We start from the raw sequence: 22,087 nt of genomic DNA, 5'->3' as shown, positions 1-22,087 counted from the left end.
TAGCGCTAGACTCACTCTCTGATAGGGGTGAGAATGGACCTTCTGGAGTGCCCAGCAATATGGCCATGTGGGATGAATATGTCTGCAATTGTCCTGAAAGGTTGAAGGAGTACTGTCCCTTCTGCCCTTTAGGGGGTGGGAATGGAACCACCAGCGCTCGACAGTTCAGTCCCTATAGGCCAAAAGTACCCACTGTAGCCCAGAGAGGCTGAGGAAACACCAGCTCTGTCTTTTCCTATTTGGGGGTGAGGGTGGCTCCACAAGTACCCACCAGTCCAGGCTGTGTGGGCCAAAAGCACCTGCAATTATGTAGAGAGACTGGGCAAACACAGTCCTTCTCTTGTCCTAGGTGGCACAAGTGCCCAACTGTTGGGTTTGTGTAGGCCAGAAGCACCAGCAGTTGTCCTGAGAGGCTGAGGAAACACCAGTGCCCTCCTATCCAATGGGGGGACAGAGGTAGAGATGGACTTGAAGGCACTCAATAAACCAGTTCCTGTGGGCTGAAAATGCCTGCCGTTGCCTGGAGAGGCGAAGGATACCCAGTTTCTCTTCTATCCTATTGGGGTGCGGGAATGCAGCCCCAGGTGTCCAACTAATCAGTCTGCTGGCAGGACGGCACCTGCAGTTGCCTGGAGAACCTGGTGCAGGTCCCACCAGCTTCCTTTCTGCTGGAGATGGGCTGGATCCTAGGCTAGGGCTGCAGTCCAATCTGGGTGGAAAGACGCCAGTCCCTAACTTCACTGAATTTTCTGTCAGCCAGGCTTCCCTTCATGCCAGGAGTAGAGTCAAAATGGCAGCTACTGGACTCTTTCCAACTTGGACAGGCTCAAACCCTACGTGTTTCTAGGATTATACTTTAGCCAGCTGAGTCCATTAATCAGTAGCTGAAGTGGGTGGACAACTGTCTCTTCCTCCACCATTTATTAGAAATGGAGCTTCTATATTACTCTAGCCACGGAATCGCTCTTCAGCCACTAGAGTAGGATGGGCACTGGCCTCTGCAATGTGGCTTGTAGTTTCACAGAGAGGTGGTGCAGGTCTCTCCAGCTTTCTCCTGGCCAGCGGTGGGGTTGGGGTTTAGGCTAGAGCTGTAATCCAGTATGGGTGGAAAGAAGCCGGTCCCTACCAGCACTGTAATTTTCTATCAGCCCTGCTTCCCCTTATGTCAGAGATGTAGTCAATATGGCATCTACCAGCCTCCTTCTGACCTGGACAGGCTCAAAGTTTAGCTGTTCCTAGTATTATACTTTAGCTCACTGAATTTACTAGTTAGTAGCTGAAGTTGGTGTCATACTGTGTCTTCCTCCCCGTTTTTTGGGAAATAGAGCTTCCAACACCAGCCACAGAATAGCTCCTGAGGTGGTTTGTGCCACAGGCACCAACCTTCATGGTGTGGAGGGCTCTCCTCAAAAATCCTCTCTGCAGGTGGGCAGTCTCCTTCTTCTATACTTTCAAAGATGTTGCAGGATATGTCCTGGTTTCCTGGGGCCCCCAAACAGGTGCTTTAGATAACTCTGAATGATTACTAACTGTGCTGTATCATGAGCTGACTCCAGGAGCTTCTTATTCTGTCACCATCTTGGCTTTCCCTCTCCAAAGGATGTAATTTTATTCTTAATGAATAAACTCTTTGAGAGTGATCAAGCTCATTTAGTTTTCAATTTCCTGTATTATAATCAGGCCCTGTAATGTGATGGTATAAGATCTCTTACATAAACAGTTTCTAATCATTATGAATAGTGTAGCAATTTAAAATAAAGGGGAAATAAAAGAGATGGAGATAAATTTGTGGCAAATTACTTGGAATGCAAATAAATATAATTAGAAGTGAGACAAGGATTTATGACTTGCCCACAGTTTTATCAATACACAAAGTAAACTGCAAACAAAAGAGCCGCCAGGTATTTTTCAAAAATATGTAGGATTTTTAATTTAATGTGTTTATGATAGAAAAACTTGTATTTTTAAAGGTGTTAATTATAGAAAGCTACGTCTAGTTTACTTTGTGTCCTTTCTTACCTTTCTTAGGGACATTGGAGAAGATATTCTGCTAGAAAAAGATATTTGAAACTGAAATACTATTCAATCATCTTGCAATCTAGGATAAGGATGATAATTGCAGTTTCTTCATATAAACGATATCTCTGGGCTACGGTTGCAATTCAGAGGCATTGGCGTGCTTACTTACAGAAAAAACAAGATCAGCAAAGATATAAAATGCTAAAATCATCATGCCTTATAATCCAATCAGTGTTTAGAAGATGGAAGCATCGTAAAATGCAATTACAAATAAAAGCTGCAATACTATTGCAAAGAGCTTTTAGAGAATGGTATAGCAGGAAACAAGCTAAAGAAGAAAAATCTGCTATTGCTATACAGTCATGGTATAGAATGAACAAAGAATTACGGAAATATGCTCATATTAGATGTTGTATTGTTATCATTCAGAGAAGATTCAGATGCTTTCAAGCCCAAATGTTATATAAAAGAAAAAGAGAGTCTGTACTGACAATCCAGAAATACTACAAAGCATATCGGAAAGGAAAGATTGAGCACATCCACTATTTGCAGAAACGGGCTGCAGCCATTCAATTACAGAATTTTTTCAGGAGGATGAAAGCCCATAATTTACACCGACAAATTAGAGCTGCTTCTGTTTTTCAGTCATATTGGAGAATGAGACGAGACAGATTGCAATTTTTAAACCTTAAGAGGATTGTTATCAAATTGCAGGCACACATAAGAAAACATCAACAATTACAGAAATATAAGAAGATAAAGAAAGCTGCCATTATAATTCAGACTCATTTCCGAGCTTACATTTCAGCCAGGAAAGTTCAAGCATCTTATCAGAGGACGTGTTGTGCAGTAGTTATTTTACAGTCTGCATATAGAGGAATGCAAGCTAGGAAAAGGTTTATTCACATCCTAATATCTATTATAAAGATTCAATCATATTACCGTGCTTATATTTCCCATAAAAAATTTCTAAAACTAAAAAAGGCTACAATAAAGCTACAATCAATTATCAAGATGAAACGAATGCGTAAACAATTTTTATATTTAAGAGAAGCTACGCTATACATCCAGCGATGGTACCGGTCCAAAAAAATAGCTGTGCTAAAGAGAGAAGAATATAGGCAGTTGCAGGAATCATGTACCAAACTGCAAGCTTTTGTTAGAGGATACCTGGTACGAAAGCAGATGAGGCTGCAAAGAAAAGCTGCTATTTTGCTACAGTCTTATTTCAGAATGAGAAAGATGAGACAGTACTATCTGAAAATTTATAAAGCAACTATCATCATTCAGGAATACTATCGTGCATACAAAGCCCAAGTCAATCAGAGGAAGAACTTGCAAGTCAATAGAGCAATAACCTGCTTGCAAGCAGCTTACCGTGGTTATAAAGTACGCCACCTAATCAAACAGCAATCTACAGCTGCTCTTAAAATTCAAACTGCTTTTAGAGGCTATAGTAAAAGGATGAAATATCAATCTGTGCTTCAGGCTATTATCAAGATTCAGAGGTGGTACAGGGCATGCAAGACTGCTTATGATATAAGAGCACACTTTTTAAAGACAAGAGCAGCTGTGATTTCTCTCCAGTCTATTTATCGTGGCTGGAAAGTTCGGAAGCAGATTAGAAAGGAACATAAAGCTGCAATAAAAATTCAGTCTGCTTTTAGAATGGCCAAGGCCCAGAAACAGTTTAAATTGTTAAAAACAGCTGCATTGATCATCCAGCAACATCTGAGAGCAAGGACTGTAGGACAGAAACAACATAAGGAGTATATTGAACTCTGTCATGCAGCTCTAAAACTTCAAGCTGCATGGAGAAGAAAAAAAATGAGAAGACGTATTCAAAGGCAACACAAATGTGCTGTCATCATACAGTCCTATTACAGAATGTATGTGCAACAAAAAAAGTGGAAAGTCATGAAAAAAGCTACTCTTGTGATTCAAATGTATTACAGGGCTTACAGTATTGGAAAGAAACAGCATCATTTGTATTTGAAAACAAAAATAGCCACAGTAATTGTGCAGTCAGCTTACCGAAGTATGAGAGTGAGAAAAAAAATAAAAGAGTGCAACAAAGCAGCAGTTACTATACAGTCTAAATATAAAGCTTACAAAACTAAAAAGAAATATGCAACCTATAGAGCTTCAGCTATTACAATTCAAAGATGGTATCGAGATATTAAAACTGCACACCATCAATATAAGGAATATCTTAATTTGAAGACTGCTGCAATTAAAATCCAAGCTGTTTATAGAGGAATAAGAGTAAGAAGACATATTCAGCGCATGCATATGGCAGCCACTTTTATTAAAGCCTTGTTTAAAATGCGTCATTCAAAAATAAGATACCATACAATGAGAAAAGCGGTTATTATAATTCAAGTAAGGTATAGAGCATATTGTCAAGGTAAAATTCAGCGTGAAAAATACTTGACTGTTTTGAAAGCTATTAATATTCTTCAGGCAAGTTTTAGAGGAGCAAGAGTTAGACAGACCCTAAAAAAGTCGCAGATTTCAGCAACAGTCATTCAGTCATACTATAGAATGTATAGAGAGCAAATATATTTTAATAAGCTAAAGAAGGCAGCAAAAATAGTACAGCAAAGATACCGGGCTGTGAAGGAAAGAAACATACAATTTCAAAAATATAACAAATTGAGGCATTCCGTAATTTGTATTCAGGCTATTTTTAGGGGGATGAAAGCCAGAAGACAGTTGAAAGTTATGCATTTAGCTGCGACAGTTATTCAGAGGAGATTTAGAACTTTAATAATGAGAAGAAGATTCCTATCTCTCAGGAAAACTGTTCTTTGGGTTCAGAGAAAATATCGTGCAAATGTTTGTGCAAGGCATCGTTTGCAATCCCTACAGTTGCAAAAGGCAGTTATTAAAATCCAGTCTTTGTGTAGAAGATTGATAATAAAGAAAAAATTGCAGGAGATGCACAGGGCTGCAGTTCTCATTCAGTCTGCTTTCAGGATGCACAGAGCTTATGTGAGATACAGGGCTTTGAAAGAGGCATCAGTTGTAATTCAGCAGCAATACCGAGCAAACAGATCTGCAAAAATGCATAGACAATGTTACCTCATACAGAGACATTCTGCGGTGCTTCTTCAGGCTGCATTTAGGGGTATGAAAACTAGAAGACACTTGAAAAATATGCATTCTTTTGCAACCCTTATTCAGAGAAGGTTTAGATCTTTAGTGATGAAGAGAAGATTCATTTCTCTTAAAAAAGCTGCAATTTTTGTTCAGAGGAAATACCGAGCCACCATTTGTGCCAAGCGTTGCTTGCACCGATTTTTGCAGTTACGAAAGGCAGCCATTACAATCCAGTCATCTTACCGAAGACTGGTAGTAAAGAAAAAGTTGAAGAAGATGCACAGGGCAGCAGTTCTCATCCAGGCTACTTTCCGAATGCACAGAACATATGTTATATTTCAGACTTGGAAACATGCCTCAATTCTGATTCAGCAATATTACCGAACATATAGAGTAGCAAAACTGCAAAGAGAAAATTATATCAGACAAAGGCATTCTGCTGTGGTCATTCAGGCTGCATATAAGGGAATGAAAGCAAGACAGCTTTTAAGGGAAAGACACAGAGCTGCTCTCATAATACAAAGCACATATAGAATGTATCGGCAGTATTCTTTCTACCAAAAGATTCGGTGGGCTACAAAAGTAGTACAAGAAAAATATAGAGCAAATAAAAATAAGCAGAAAGCTCTTCAAGATTATCCACTCAAAAAGGCAGCAATTTGTAGTCTGGCAGGTTTTCAGGGCAAGAACATTAAGGAGCAAATTCAGAGAGAACATCAGGCTGCCATTATTGTTCAGAAGCATTTTAAAGCATTTAAGGTAAGGAGACATTATCTCTACTTTAGAGCAACAGTGATTTTTGTTCAAAGAAGATACAAAGCACTAACTGCAATGCAAGCTCGTACCCAAGCAGTTATTTGTATACAGTCTTCTTACAGAGGCTTTAAGGTACGGAGGGATATTCAACGTCTGCACCTGGCTGCCACTCTAATTCAGTCATTCTACCGAATGCACAGGGCCAAAGTTGTTTATCGAGCAAAGAAAACTGCAATTGTTGTTATACAGAATTATTATAGGTCTTATGTCAGAAAAAAAGTGGAAAGAAATAAATTTTTAGCAGTACAGAAATCTGCATGGACTATTCAGGCTGCTTTCAGAGGGATGAAAGTTAGACAGAAATTGAAAAACACATTGGAAAAAAAGATGGCAGCTGTAAACCAACCTGCATTCTGTTCTTACAGAACTAAAACTCAACATGAAGCCGTTCAAAGTACAGCTCTTATGATTCAAAAGGGGTATAAAATTTCTCTGCTTGCTGGTTCACAGAAAGCTGACTATCATTCTCAGAGAAAGGCTGCAATAACAATTCAAAGAGCTTTTCGTGAAATGGTCACAAAAAAACTGGAAACACAGAAGTGTGCTGCCCTACGAATTCAGTCCTACTTTCAGATGGTTGTGTGTCGAAGAAGATTTATTCAGCAAAGAAGAGCTGCTATCACTTTACAGCAGTACTTCAGGACATGGCAAATCAGAAAAAAATTTTTATTGTATAGAAAAGCAGCAGTGGTTTTACAAAACCACTGCAGAGCGTTTCTCTCTGCAAAACATCAAAGACAAGGTTTTTTACAAATCAGGTACAGTGTCGTCATTATTCAAGCTAGAATGAAAGGATTTATACAGAAACGGAAGTTTCAGAAAATTAAAAACAGCTCCTTAAAACTCCAGGTATTTACATGTTTAGTTTAAAAATTAAAACTTCTTTCTTTTGACTGATATTTGTTAGAATTTATAAAATCAGCTTATATCATCCTGTTTGATCTGTTTTCCAAATGTATGTGGAATGTAGGATATTATTTTGATTTTGAAAGGTGGGGGAATTGAAAAAGTTGTAACTTGCCAATATTGCACAGGGAGGCAGAGCTAGAAATTGAATCTGAGTTCTTCAGCTACTTCTCTTCTACCTGTAATACCTGTTGATAATGTGCTAGGTTGTTACTAAGCTTAGAGATAATGTTTCCGTTCCACAAAAAGTGCCGGCAATGTGACTAAGCTATACTTAGTTGTTATTCTCAAAGAACTTTACAGAGCAAGGAAGAGTAATTGTAATAGAAAATAAGAAGTATATTTTACTGAAAACAGAAGGGGAACCTAAGCTAGTCTCAGTGGTAAGATCAGACTTCCCAGAGCAAGTAATATTTAAGTTGAGACATTAAGTTGAAGGATGAATGGGAATTAGCCAAATAAAATATATGGAATGAATATTCCACTCAAAGGATATAATGAAGTGAAGTGAACAAGAAGAGAACTTTTATAGTGCAATAAAAAGTGATATAAGACTAGGTTTACAGTAGAGAGTAAAATTGTGGATAACTTTGTAAGACACAGAAGACAGTTTAGTCTATCCTCCAGGCTAAGAGAAGCTCTAGTGAAGTTTAAGCAGAAGAAAGCCAGAATCATATTTTTATTTTAAAAAAATTACTCGGGAATGTGGAAAATGGACTGGAAGGGGAGCAAGACTAGAAGCAGGGAGATCAGTTAGCAGACTGTTGGCAGTAAGTCAGGTGAAAGATATTAGCATTAATTAGTCTCAGTGGGGTCATAAGAATTACTTTGACTCAAAGGATAGAATTGGCAGGATATAGAGCATAAACAAGTAACCAAGTCATATTTATGACTTAAGTAACTAGACAGATGGTGCCATTTACTCACATAGGGAACAGAGGCAGGAGTGAGTTTGAAGATTGATGATGAGTTCAATTTGGGCCAATGAAGGGTGAAATACCTAGCATATGTCTAAGTTGAGATGGAGTAGGCAATTGGCTATGTTTGTCTGGAGCTCAGGAGAGTAGTATGGATTTCAGATTTGATTTTAATAATATTGGCATATACATTGTAATTGAAGTCATGGAATGATGGAATCACCTAGAAAGAATTCATAGAATGAGTATAAGAAGGCCCGGGGCTTTAAACACTGACAGATATAAAAATTTCAGGACATGCAAAGGAAAAACCAACCAACAGTCCTAAGAGGGAAAGAGGAAAAATAAGAGATTATGGTATTAAAAAACCTAGGGTTTGAAGGAGGGAAGGAATGCTCACCTTCCAAGTGTTGCCAAGAGGTTAAGGACTGAAAAGTATTACTTAGATGTGTTAGTTACAGTCGTATCCCACTGTAAATGGCAGAAAAGCCAAAATATTAATCTTATGAAAATTCAATTGTTTTTCTCATATAATTAAATTATAAAACTATATTAGTCTTGCTTGTATAACGACTGTTTATAATATACACTGAGTGGATTACAGAAATTCCAAGAGTAATTTTGACCATACAATAGTTCTTGCCTTATTAATTGAATTTAGAACCTAATCTTCATATAAGATGTGACAGTAGTATTGCTGGGGGGTGGGTGTTGGAGTCAAATAGACTTGGGATCTGTCTTGATTCTACCACTTACTGGATATGTGGTAACCAGTCTCTTCTTTCTCAACCTTAATTTCCTTTTCTGTAAAATAGATCCTAATAATGATCTCACAAGATGGTTGTAAGAAATAAAATAGTTCTCCCACTTATTACCTATGTGACATTGGAGATAATATTAGCTATCTATGTTATTGTAAGGCCTAAAAGTGCTTTGTACAGTGCTAAGCATTCAGTGAGTGACAGCTGTCATTTAAACTTTTAGCCAACCACAGGTTGCCAAAATTGGAGGTTCTGACAGTCTTCTGATAGATAAGAGCTCTCAGGATTCTGCAGCAGACTGGACACCAGACCTCTGTGTAGGGTGGGAGGGCTTCTTCCTCCCAGTAAGTGGAGTAGGCCTGTGTGTTCATTTTCTTTCTGTTCTTCCAAAGACATTGCATGTATCTAACTTTCCAAACATTGTGCATATTTTACATTTTTAAAATATTGGTTAGCCTTAATATTAGTTAATTGGCTTTGCTGGCAACTAGCTACAAGATATGTGTAATAAAGCACATAGTACGTATTCACTGTTCTCAATTATTGTGTAACTCAGAGGCTTACTATGAGTCAGGAATGAATGAGCCTTTAACAGAAAAGTTATGACATGACTATATTTCTGCAACTGATTTTTCTATGTATTAATCTTACATTAACTGTCTTTAATACTGTTTTTTCCAATTTACAGAAAAATAGAGAACTCATTGCATATTTGTTTTATTTATGTGTTTAATAGTCTGTGTGGAGGAGATATAAAGCCAGGAAATATTTATGTAAAGTGAAAGCAGCCTGCAAGATTCAAGCCTGGTATAGGGGTTGCAGAGCACGTAAAGAATATCTAGGTGTATTAAAAGCTGTTAAAATCATTCAAGGTTGCTTCTTTACCAACCAGGAGAGAGCACGGTAATGTATCATAGCTCCATGTAAGAATATAAATGTATGTGTGTTTAATAGCTGAGTACTTATAAAAAATAATACTGCCTTCTAAAAATATATATATTTGCTATGCTTAATTTGTATTGTTGGTTTTTCCTCCATTAATGAAACAAAGTATATCTCCAACACTGACTTGTTTTTGACATAGAGCATAGCCTTAATGATAAGATTCAGTAAAAAACATAAGTTCCGTTTCTTAAGAATGAAGATAATGATGAAAGGGTGGGGTGGAAAGAGAATGAGATAATCTAGTGAGTCTGGTTTCCTTATTAATTCATTGGCCCATATTATTTGTTAACTTTACAACTGGCAAAAGTTGTTTCTTTTCTCATTTTTTCTTTTGACTTTGTATCATTTCCCATATTTTTTGTCCTTAATGATGAGAGCCCTATTTGACAACCTGCCTGTGCTAATGGTATTTCGCAATTTCTAGTTTGTTTCTTTTACACACATTTTCAGAAGCTGTTACCAGGTGATCTATTTTTTATTTCACAACATAATTTTTCAGTTCATCAATTCTATTTTGAATTGATGAATTGCTGCGTCAGTGATGGTTTTAAAAATTGCTTTGGGGATATAGTAGATTAGTTTTAAAAGAGTTCCCAAATCAATTCCATAGGTAGACTCGAGATTGGCATAAAAAGATACAGTTGTTTCTGTCAAACTGGGCCAGTGTCTAATTTTCCTGTACTAAATGTTGACTTTTTCTCAATGATACTTAGCCTTATTTTCTTAGAAAAGTGGCAATAAATTAATCTTTCTACCTTTTCCATATTACCAGGAACAGATCAAAGAGCTTATTAAGTTTTTTCCTGTAACCATTATGTTGGCCCCTGAAATTTAATTTCTAGTCCTCATTTTTAAATTTTCTCTAATTCTCTTTACAGAATATTTCTATTAAGATATTCCGATAATGCCATTATCTTTCCTTTCAAATCAGTATCCCTTACTCATTTTCCTGATGCTGTTCATTATCCCTAGAATTCTTTTCTTGACCACCTCTGTCTGCTTAGACCTTCCAATGATATGGAATCAAATTTTGTATTACCACCCCTTCATCAAGACTGTCTAGATCTGGATAATTCTATTTTCTCTTGTCCCTGTTAAGAATTCTTTGTCATACTAAAATCTTAAAACTTCCTATTTAATGCTATAATATCTCACCAACTGCCCGAGTATTGTTAAGGTAATTGCAAAACTTCCTTTTTTATTTTGTTAATTTGTGTGTGTGTGTATGTGTATAAAATTCTGATTGTTATAACTTGGGTACAAATTATAATCTTTTCAATTTTTATTCTCTCACTGCTTTATTTTACTTTCATATTTCTCCTCTCATATTTAAAGGAGGAGACAAAAAATACTTACTGATTAAAGTAATTGAAATTGCTTTCCAATAACTACTTTTAGGTTTTTGAAAGTGAGAGCATCAGCAGTTATCATTCAGAGAAAATGGAGAGCCACACTTTCTGCAAGAATAGCTCGTGAGCACCTCTTAATGATAAAAGTAGGTGTAAAAAATTTAGCTCATTTGTTAAGAACTATTTAAGGAAACAAAATAAAAGAACATCTTTAAGATCTAACTATACATTTATTTATCTTACATCTGTTGCAGTCAATTATAATTACATTAATTCATAATATATGTATTTTTATGCACGTTCTTAAAACCAAGTTTGAAGGAACTTATAGAATAAACAATTTATTTGGAGAAAGTCATAACATAGCGTATTTTGTCTACTATAAATCAAACACTTAATAACATACTCATTAAGTCACAGCTGATGATCTATTTTAAATGATTAGTATCAAAGTTTCGGAATACATAGAGTACATATGGCCTTTTCTTAAAGATATAAAAATTTACTTATAAATTTAGATATTCGTGTAATATTTGCCATGGTCATTGAAGCATTAATCCTGCACTGCTACTACTGACCCTTAATATATGCCAGACATTGGCTAAGTTCTTGTATATTTAATTAATTTGATCCTCATAGCAGCCCTATGAGCTAATTACGATTAGCATACCCACTTTATGGGTGAAGAAACTGAGGTCCAGTGAGATAAAGTAACTTGTCCAAGGTCACTCGCCTAGTACTGAGCTGTGTTGTAAAACAAATTTAGTTCCCATTGTAACTCATCATCTCTTTTGTATGTTAGAATTTGGTTGTCAGGATGTTATGTAACTTAAGAATCTAAAGTGTGCTGGTGGTAGGCTCTGGTCTTTGAAGCTATAGCTTCCCTCATAGCTATTTATAATGACCACTCTTCTGTCCATATTGTAGCTAGCATTCTTATTAAATGTATTTGACCTGTAGTAATGTTAGTCCTTTTCTGGCTTACAATGAAGAGTAACAAGATGAGAGGGAAATAGCACCCATGTATCTATTCACTCCGACTTGCATTATTATAAAAACTTCATTTTTAGCTATGGACCCATATAAGCTTAGAAATAATGTACCATCACATTTTTATATCTTGGAAGTATGCCATTTTTAAGCTATAAATCTAAAATTTTTTCTGCTTATATTTTTACCATTTTTTTTTATACATTGAGAAATTTAAGACCTTCCAGTAGGTTGAAAATCTTCTTATTTCTATCAATGTTACTTGCAATTTTTTTCTTATAGAGACATCGAGCTGCTTGTTTGATCCAAGCAAATTTTAGAGCTTATAAAGGAAGGCTGAACTTTCTTCAGCAGAAATCTGCTGCTTTGATCATACAAAAATATATGCGAGCCAGGAAGGCCGGGAAGTGTGAAAGGATAAAATATGTGGAGTTAAAAAAATCTATAGTTGTTCTGCAAGCAATTGTACGTGGTTGGTTAGTAAGAAAGAGAGTAAGTATTTTTAAGAAGACTGTCTCAATCTTATGAAAGTATTTGTTGTTAAATATTAAGAAGTTTTGGATTTTAGAGAATAATTTCAGAATTAATCTAGCCATTAACATGAATTTATTCAGCTTTTGCAGAGCCATAGAATAAGAGCATTGATTGCCATAAATTTTTGTTCTATGAGCCTACTATTTCCCACAGATGCTCACCACCAAAAATTCAAAATAAAATTTATCTCATGTAATAAATCTTACATTGCAGTGGAAAGATGTGTGAGGGAAGGGCTCCATATATATGAAGGAGGTTGATTGTTATTCAAGTAGCTTTCTTTTTTGCTACCATTAAACAACTTTTTGAGGTGTTGTAACTACTGTTCCTGTGATAACTTTTGCATCTTCAGCAAGAGTGAACCCTTCTTTGGGAGATATGAACATTGGCAAAGACAAATTAATTAGATATAAACTTTTAAAACTGAAAAATCTTTTGTATTTTGTTCACTAAATATAACTTTCAAGTCCGAAGGCTAAAAACAACTCCAGAAAGCTTATGCCATAAAGGTCTTTTGTTAGAATTAGAAATTAATTCAAATAATTTTGTATGATTTAACATCACCATCTCCAACAGTTCTACTTAAAAAAACCTTAACCTTTTTTGAGTTAATATTGATATACTTCCCTAATTATAATAATTTATAAACCTTAACTAGCAGTTTTAAGTAGTCTAATTAAATGAAATTCTATTATTCTTTATTAAAGTGCCCAAAGTATACTTTTGCTTTCTATGTGTGTTATGAGTTATACTATTAGAAATATTATATGGTAAAAGATTATAATCACTATGAATTACAATGTAAATACTTTTAATAATTAAAAGTCAATTTAGTATTATTGTTAGTTTATATAATTGCTTCTGAGTTTATACCAAAATAAACACTGATAGTCTTAGGAGACAAAATTTTATTAATGTTTTTTTTTCCTTTAGATTTTGGAACAGAGAGCCAAAATCAGGCTTCTTCGCTTTACAGCAGCTGCATATTATCACCTGTCTGCTCTTAGAATTCAAAGAGCATATAAACTTTACATGACTGTGAAGAATGTTAACAAGCAGATCAATTCAGTCATCTGTATTCAGGTTAGCATCTCTTTTGCAGTAAAACTATATTATATAATTTTTCTGTTATTGTTTTTTAAGATTTAATTAACAATTTCCAAATAGCTTATGCTAAAATCACATTATCTTTAGCCTTTTGTCATATAGCTGGTAGAGTTAGGATAGGTTGATATTTTATGGCACAGAAATAAAGCTGTAAATTGGTCTCTAAATTATTTGTATTCATATACATGCCTACCAGCGACATCTTTGCCAACACATGGCATTTGAAGATGAATATCCTCCTTGCCAACACATGGCATTTGAAGATGAATATCTGCCATTCAGATGAATAGGAAATGGTATCTTATTTTTGAAATAGATTTCCTTGATTACTAGAGATGCTAATTGTTTTTGTTTTTGTTTTTGTTTTTGGTATATATTGGTTATCAAGCTCCTTAACTGTTTTTTGGCTTTTTTTCAATTTGCCTTGTCCATTTTTCTGTTGGATTTTCTTTTCCTTATTGATTTGTAGGAGTTCTTAATATATTCTCAGTAAGTGTCTTGTTTTTATGTATTCATTAACATGTGTACAAATAGAATTTGACAGAAAAGCAAATTGCAGAATAATAGAGTTTGATATAATTATGTAAATAATAAAATAAAAGCAATGTTGTACAGGGTTAAATATGGTCACATACATAAACTAGAAAAATTTCCATTAAATGGAGTGAGAAAGTAATGCCACTGGGGAAGGTTGAAAGATGTTTCAATGTAATTGTTTGTTTCTTTCATTTATGTTTGTATATATGTATTTACTCACTCTTTTATATTGAAAAATACTGAAATGAAAAAATGAAAAAAATCTTTGCTTTAAACAGAGATGGTTTCGAGAAAGATTACAGCAAAAGAGATTCAATCAGAAATATCAGAGCATCAGAGAAATTCAACATAAGCCTCAAGAACAGCTAAGCCAAGAAAATAGAGCAGCATCCGTAATACAGAAAGCAGTACGACATTTTCTCCTCCGTAAAAACCAGGAAAAATTTAATAGTGGCATTATTAAAATTCAGGTATTTGAAAACTGTGTAGTTTCATTGAAGACTTTGATTTGTAATTCATCTACATTATGTCTAACATTTAAAAAGTCACATTTTAAGAAGTTAAGTGATTAGCCAGTAGAATAATTCATAAATACTAGACTACCGCATTATTATTAATAATTCCTTCATTTTCAAATTCTGAAAAGTATATTCCTGATTAAAAGATGAAAAAGTTCTAACTTTTTAAATAAATATAGACATCTTTGGGTACTGAATGAGTCAGTTTATGTACAGGAATGTTATATGTACTCGTTTTTAGAGAACTTGGTTTTGCTATTAGAAGTTAAAGGGTTTTAGGTGACATGTATCTTATCATGTCATATAAATTTACTGAAAATATCTACATTGCTGAAATAGATATAGGTATAAGTTCAAAACACCATGGAATATAATCTTAAAATTACTCTGTTTTATCTCTTTAAGGCACTATGGAGAGGATATTCTTGGAGGAAGAAAAATGATTGTACAAAAATTAAAGCTATAAGACTAAGTCTTCAAGTGGTAAATAGGGAAATTCGAGAAGAAAACAAACTCTACAAAAGAACTGCACTTGCACTTCATTATCTTTTGACATATAAGCACCTTTCAGCCATTCTCGAGGCTTTAAAGCACCTAGGTCAGTTAGTTGTTGTGTGTTGTTTTTTTTAACAATATCTTATATAACATTAGAAATTGCATTTTACCTTTGAATATTTAAAGAATATTATAATGCTACACTATTACCTAAAATTCATTTTGTTGTGATTTTATCTGTGTGTTGTTTTTTGTTTTTGTTTTCCCTTTCAGAGGTAGTGACTAGGTTGTCTCCGCTTTGTTGTGAGAACATGGCCCAAAGTGGAGCAATTTCTAAAATATTTGTTTTGATCCGAAGTTGTAACCGGAGTGTTCCTTGTATGGAAGTCATCAGATATGCTGTACAAGTCTTGCTTAATGTAGCTAAGGTAGTTTTCCATTTTAATAATGAAATGTTCATCGATTAAGAATTCTGACCTTGCAAATTTAATTTATGCTTGCTCATCACTAGAACTTAGATCTCAAAGTTAAAACTCATTTATGTGCTTGAGTCTTAGGAGGGAAAAAGTTAAATCTATTAACATATCTGTAGGTAGAAACACTAATTTTTGTATTATAGAGGAGGAATAATAACATTTATGGAAGTTGGGTTCCTTGCCTAAGGACCCAAGCCTAATAAGTGGTAGAGATGAATTTGGATCTATATCTATCCAATTCCAGAGTTGTTCTTATCCACTGCATTATACTGAAATAGTAGAATTTCATTATAATCATGGCTGGCAAAACATGATAAAGGAAGATATTATTATAACCTAGTTACCCCATAATATTCTATGTATTAGAATTTAATAGTCCTTTGGCTTCAAATTGGTAGCTGGAATCAATACTGAACCAAATTGCATGCAGTTAAAAGTGTCGAGGTGACAGATTTGTCTTTTCCACCCAACTCCTCAACCACAACTTAGAGTACTTTTCCTGCAGTTTTCTTATTTGGACATAGTTAACATTGTAGTTAAGAAGACTGGTACCGGACAGGCTCGGTTTGATTCCCAGCTCTGTAGTTTACTACAGGTTACTTAGTCTTTTTTGTACTTCATTTACCTCAACTGTAAAATGGATTTAATTTAGTAATAGTACCCACTTATGATGCCATTGTGAGGATTAAGTGAATAAGTAGCCATAAAGTACTTAATAGAAGTGCTATATAAGTGTTAACTATTAATGTTGTCTTGCTGTTATTTTTACCATTAATAGCGTTATTTTTACTTCTTATGTGAATTTCAATATGAATCTAATGATATTACAACTGGATGATTAACAGAGGCATGAAAAATATATCCTACACTTGGTTATCAAATTTATTTTAATTTAAAGCAAATTCATCTTCCTCTCAAGAAGTTATAAAAATAGTGTAATCTTAACTTTATCATTACATATCACACACAAATTATCTTTCTCCTCAGATCTCACAAAAATGGTCTTATGTAATTATTTTATTAATTTTTTTCAAGATGTTTAGTCAAGCTTACTTTAATTCAAGATATTCAGTTTCTGAGATTTTAGATTTAATTCATTTTATGTGGCATTTTAGAAGAAGGTAAGAAAGATTCAAATAAGGATAGGCATTTAAGTGGATCCAAAGATATAGTAATCAAAATGTCATTTCATGAAGTCCTTTTTACTTGCTACATATATAGGCCAGAAATTTGGCTCCATGCTTTCTTTTTCATTGGACTGTTTCTGAGGTTGCATGTTACTTTTCATAACTTCTAATTTTTGTTATGTTCGTTTTAAGTATGAGAAAACCACTTCAGCCGTTTATGATGTAGGAAATTGTATAGATACTCTACTGGAGCTTTTGCAGATGTACCGAGAAAAGGCTGGTGACAAAGTTGCAGACAAAGGTGGAAGCATTTTCACAAAAACTTGTTGTTTGTTGGCTGTTTTATTGAAGACAACAAATCGAGCCTCTGTATGTATTAATCAATTACTTTTTATGAAGGTTATTCTAGCTTTTTAAGTATTTTCACCTGTGCCTAAGTCTTTTATATTTTTCCTTTAGTAAAGTCACAACAAAAGTAGGGTTTTGTGTGTGAACAAACCTGTTTTTTTTTTTGCACTGATAAAATGAATTCAGGATATATTTTTTTAAAAGAAGAATAATTTCTTTCTAGCACATTAAAGAAACTTTAAAAAATAGCCTACCAAAATTTCAAAACAAAAAGTTATTACAGTCCTATAAGTAACCATTTAGCATTTACTTAAAGGATATAACAAATTTTCTAGAAAAATAGAGAACTAGATATGTATGACTCCTCAGCCTCTGGCTGAAAACATTTTAAGCTGTTCTATGGTGTGATCTCTGAGTTATTCTCTCTAGTTAGTACAATTAATACGGGATTGGCTTTAGACCTTGATAAGATTGTGGCCTTTATTCTGAAAACAATGGAAATTACTGAAGGATTTTAAGCAAGGGAGGTTTTAATGATCCCTCTGATTGCTGACTGAAGTGTAGATTTAGGGAAGGCATGTGTGGATATATGGAGATAATAAAGAAGGAGGCAAATGTAGATATGTAGTAGTCTAAGCAAGAGATTAGGCTTGGGCTAGGGTTATACCAGAGAGAAAGAAGTGGATAACTGGAAATTTTAAAGAGGTACAATTCATAAGGCTTGGTATTTGAATGATACATATGTTTATTAAAATGTTTGCTTTTTGCATATGTATTTCTTATTGATTTTGTAATATAGAAGAAATAAACAACTTGGTACTTATCATTAGTTTTTAATAAATTTCTTTTATAGGATGTTCGAAGTAGGTCCAAAGTTGTTGACCGTATTTACAGTCTCTACAAACTTACATCTCGTAAACATAAAATGAATACTGAAAGAATACTTTATAAACAAAAGATGAATTATTCTAGAAGCATTCCCTTTATTCCAGAAACACCAGTAAGAACCAGAGTAGTTTCAAGGTAAGCAGTTAAATATGCTCTTATTATTTTGTTTCACTCTTTATTCATTTAGCAAATATTTATTGAACATCTACCATAAATAATTGTGTTTGGCAAAGGAGAAGAAATATTTGCACTAGTGTAGAATCTTTGATAAATCTAAATGTTACAGTCTCAGCAAATAATGAAGTAATAACACTGTGGTATTGGATAGCTGGTAGGTACTCAATATATCCTTTGTATTAACTAGTTAAGAGATAGGGCTACTAAACTTGTTATAGGCTGTGCTACATCAATTTTTTTTTCCCTGCATATTAGACAAGCTACATTATTTGAAAGCTGTCAAAAGTTCCTCACCAAACTGTCAACTGCTAATTCTTACCATAATCTTCATGAGAGTTGAAATTTCTCCCTCTAGAGATTTTCTTTATGAGACGTTTAGAGATAAATATGGTTTAACTAGTTTGATGTGCTACTTCAGAAGTAGGGGTGAGGGGGTGTGGGGAGGGACTGTTAGCTTACCTGGTTAACCAAACAGATCCCTTTGTCACTGTCGGAGTACAAATTATATGGAGTGTGTCCCATACTACAAGGTACTAAAGTTCTGGTTATTATACAGCATGGACTTGTCTTGTTCAGGAGAAAGATAATAAATAAGCAAATGTGTGAATAAAGTAGTAAAGATTGTGACAACTGCTAGGATAGAGAGTGACTTGGAGAACCTGCTGAAGTAGCATAACCTGGAAATTCTCACTGGGATATAATATTTAATACCAGACCTGAACAATGAGAAATAAACATAAAAATTGAGGAAAAGATAGGATAGGGTGATGAGGGGAATTGAATCATGGGTTCTGTTTTAGATAAGCCTAAGATGCCCATGAGATAAATAAAAGTAAAATACAAATAAGCCATTGGAAAATCAGGTCAACAGTTCTGGTCAGGAGTCCAAGCTAGAGATATAAATTAAGGGAATCATTAGTTTCAGGATATAGACACCCTTTAAGGCCATGGAAATGAATGAGATCACCTAGGAGAAGAGTATAAATAGAAAAGAGAGTTCCAAACGTAGCCCAAAAGTAAACCCAATTTTTGCAGAAGAGAAAGAGCCACCAAAAAAATTCTAAAAGGAATTGCTAATCAGATAGGAAAACATTCGCAAGAATGTAACATCATAGTCACCGGTGTGGAATGATCCTGAGGGGTCAAGTTGGATAAAGATAGAAAATGTGGTTTGGATTTGGCAAAATGGAGGTCATAAATGAATGTGGTTATACATGCCAGGTTAATGAGAACTGAAAAGCAAGTGGAACATCTGTATGAAAAATGTATGTGTTATACTAAAGGGGAAATGTCATTGGTTACTCTTGGAAAAACCTAAAGAAACATTTCATGATACTATATATGGATAAAGGAAAGAATCAAGTTTTATCCGTCTTTCTTACACAAACTGTTTCTTAGGATAACCAAATGGTCAATGTAGAAAAGTTCTTCTTTATTTAAAAAATGTCATTTAATAAGTACAAAAGGAATATGATACTATCACTTTTTGTAGCCCTAATGAAATAACTGGTCAACTATAAGCCATGATCATCCATGGCTCTTAAAACCTTTAGATGAATCAAATGGATTAACTGACAGTGGTCTAATCTGTTGATCAATCTTGACGTCACAAAAAGGTAAGGCAAAAAATTGTGTGTTTTCTGCTGCACAACACCATTCAAGTAGGATTCAAACCAAAACCAAACCTGAATCATCTTCAGCCTTATTGTACTACTCAAGTGTGGCCCAATAGTGGCCTACAAACTCTGTTACTGCTCTGTAATGATAAAAGTTCAGAAGTTTAGAGTCAACATTTAGTAACTTTTATAGCAGTTTAACCTTGCTGTGACATTTTTTAAAGTCAAGTCTACTGAGTTATAATTTACATACAGTAAAATTCATCCATTTTAAGTGTAAAATTTCATGATTTTTCTTATGACACATGGACAGGTTTTCTATTATAGAAAATTCTAGAAACATCCTTCTATTAGATGAAATAGCTTAGAATTATAATACTGATTTAAAGTACAAATTTTTTTTATTATTTATAAATCCTTTTATGGTCCAAAATTTGCAACCATAGAATTTTAGCAATTACTTAACATTTTGCTCAGCTAAAATTTTATTTAAATTGATTAATTTAACATTTTCCAATAATACCTAATTACTAAAAATTAGAATTGATTTAAACTAAATTAACTCATAATTTTTTGGTTTCCTTCCTTTCTTCCCATGTTCCCTCCCTCCATTCTTTCTTTGCTTCCTTATTCCTATGACTTAGCAACTCTCTACTCGGTATATAAACCTCAGTGTTTCATTGGACTATTTTTCGACTTGGTGGTGGTTACACAGCAGTTACCTATATAATTACTTGTAATTATAAACTGTATAATACTTGTAAATTGGTTTCATGCCTGCATATTTCACAATATAAAATATAAAATACTATTGCTTAAAATTTGTTATTTTGGACCATTTCTACACATAGCTTTTATTGAATGACTTGATAAAATCCATTCATCTCCAAAGTGACTATGCCATTTTGCATTCTTACCAACTAAGTATGAGAGTTCCAGGATGCTCCATATCTTTGTCAGCACTTGGTATTGTCAGTCATTTTCATTATAGGCATTTTCATAGAAGTGTATGTGTCATCTCATTGTGGTTTTAGTTTGCATTTACCTAATGATTGATTATGTTGAGCACCTTTTCATGTGCCCTTTGTAAGAAATCTTTGCCTAAGCCTATATCACAGTGTTTTATTTTTTTGAAAGATAAAAAAATACTTTATTATAAAATTTATAAAATAATTAGATATTACACATATATTTGACCTTTCTTTCTGATCCATAATTTTATTCCATGTCTTATTTTAGAAGTTTTTATTGTGTTTACTCTTATAGTAAGTCTATGGCCTTTTTTAAAGTTTTGTCTGTGGTGTATATTTGGGATTATTTTCTTGCATATGGTTGTCCAATACTTCCAGCATCATTTATTGAAAAGATCTTCCTTTCCTTATTAAATTACCTTGATACCTATGTCACAATTTCAAATGAGCTCATGGGTGGTATATATCTGAACTCATTATGCTGTGCCATTGATCTTTATGTCTTTCCTTGAGCCAATATCACACTCTTGATTATATAGCTTTAGAAGAACTGAAATCTAGTGGTGTGAGTTCTCTAACTTTGTTCTCCTTTTTCAAAATTGATTTACCACTCCTAAATCCATTGCTTTTCTATATGACTTTTAGAGTCAGTGTATACATTTCTACAAAAAATGCCTGCTGTGATTCTGATTCAGGTTGCATTGAGTCTATAGATCAGTTTGGAAGAATCAGTGATTCTCTCCATTTCCTGAAAGAATTTGCATAGAATTGATATATTTCTTTTGTAAATAAATGTTCAATAGGTTTCATTAGTGAAGCATTATTGGGCTGGAAATTTCTTTGTTGGGAAATTTTAAACTACAAATTCAACTAATTTAAAAATATAGAGATATTCCATTTATCTGGGTTTTTTTGAGTGGGCTTTGATGGTTTGTATCTTTAAAGAAATTTTATTTACATCATCAAAATATTGGCTTAGAATTTTTCATATTACTCACTGTTTTAATAGTGATATAAGTTAACCCCTTATATTGTTAATTTATGTTTGTTTTTTCCTTAAACAGGCTGGCTAGAGGCTTGCAATTTTTGTTGATCTCAATGAACCACCTTTTGGTTTTATTGTGTTCTCAACTATTTTCTGTTTTAGAATTCATTTATCTTTATTATTTCTTTCCTTCTGCTTGCTTTGGATCTAATTGCTCATATTTTTCTAGTTAACTAGGGTAGAATGTATCACTGATTTTAGACCTTTCATTTTTTCTAATATAAAAATTTCAAGAGCCCATTTTAGGTTTGTGATCATTGGCATAAAATAAAATCAGTCAGCCTGGTTGTGTAACTTTTATTTAGCAATGCTTATCTCTAAAGGCCTGTAGAAAGCAGGTATGGTTCTGCCTCAGACAGAAGTTTCCAGTGAATTCAATAGGAGAGAAGGATGACAGAGATAATGGGTTTACAAGGTAGAAATTATATTGATGAACCCATGAA

The 22,087-nt window shown here is 34.0% G+C and overlaps 1 protein-coding gene across 1 annotated transcript in view; it reads left to right on the top strand.

Annotated features, from left to right (window-relative positions):
- Positions 1 to 22,087, top strand: part of ASPM (assembly factor for spindle microtubules) — a 73,955-nt gene that overhangs the window by 48,096 nt on the left and 3,772 nt on the right. Inside the window, exons 18-27 of the mRNA XM_058274913.2 lie at positions 2,029 to 6,786; positions 9,258 to 9,424; positions 10,865 to 10,961; positions 12,088 to 12,297; positions 13,273 to 13,422; positions 14,262 to 14,453; positions 14,907 to 15,099; positions 15,270 to 15,424; positions 16,792 to 16,968; positions 17,801 to 17,970. Of these exons, the coding sequence (XP_058130896.1) occupies positions 2,029 to 6,786; positions 9,258 to 9,424; positions 10,865 to 10,961; positions 12,088 to 12,297; positions 13,273 to 13,422; positions 14,262 to 14,453; positions 14,907 to 15,099; positions 15,270 to 15,424; positions 16,792 to 16,968; positions 17,801 to 17,970 (6,269 nt within the window). The remainder of the gene's footprint in view (positions 1 to 2,028; positions 6,787 to 9,257; positions 9,425 to 10,864; positions 10,962 to 12,087; positions 12,298 to 13,272; positions 13,423 to 14,261; positions 14,454 to 14,906; positions 15,100 to 15,269; positions 15,425 to 16,791; positions 16,969 to 17,800; positions 17,971 to 22,087) is intronic.

This window comes from Dasypus novemcinctus, chromosome 13 (assembly GCF_030445035.2).
Source record: "Dasypus novemcinctus isolate mDasNov1 chromosome 13, mDasNov1.1.hap2, whole genome shotgun sequence".
Taxonomy (NCBI): Eukaryota; Metazoa; Chordata; class Mammalia; order Cingulata; family Dasypodidae; genus Dasypus; species Dasypus novemcinctus.
The sequence above is the reverse complement of the archived record's forward strand: the minus strand, read 5'-3'. Positions and strand labels throughout refer to the sequence as shown.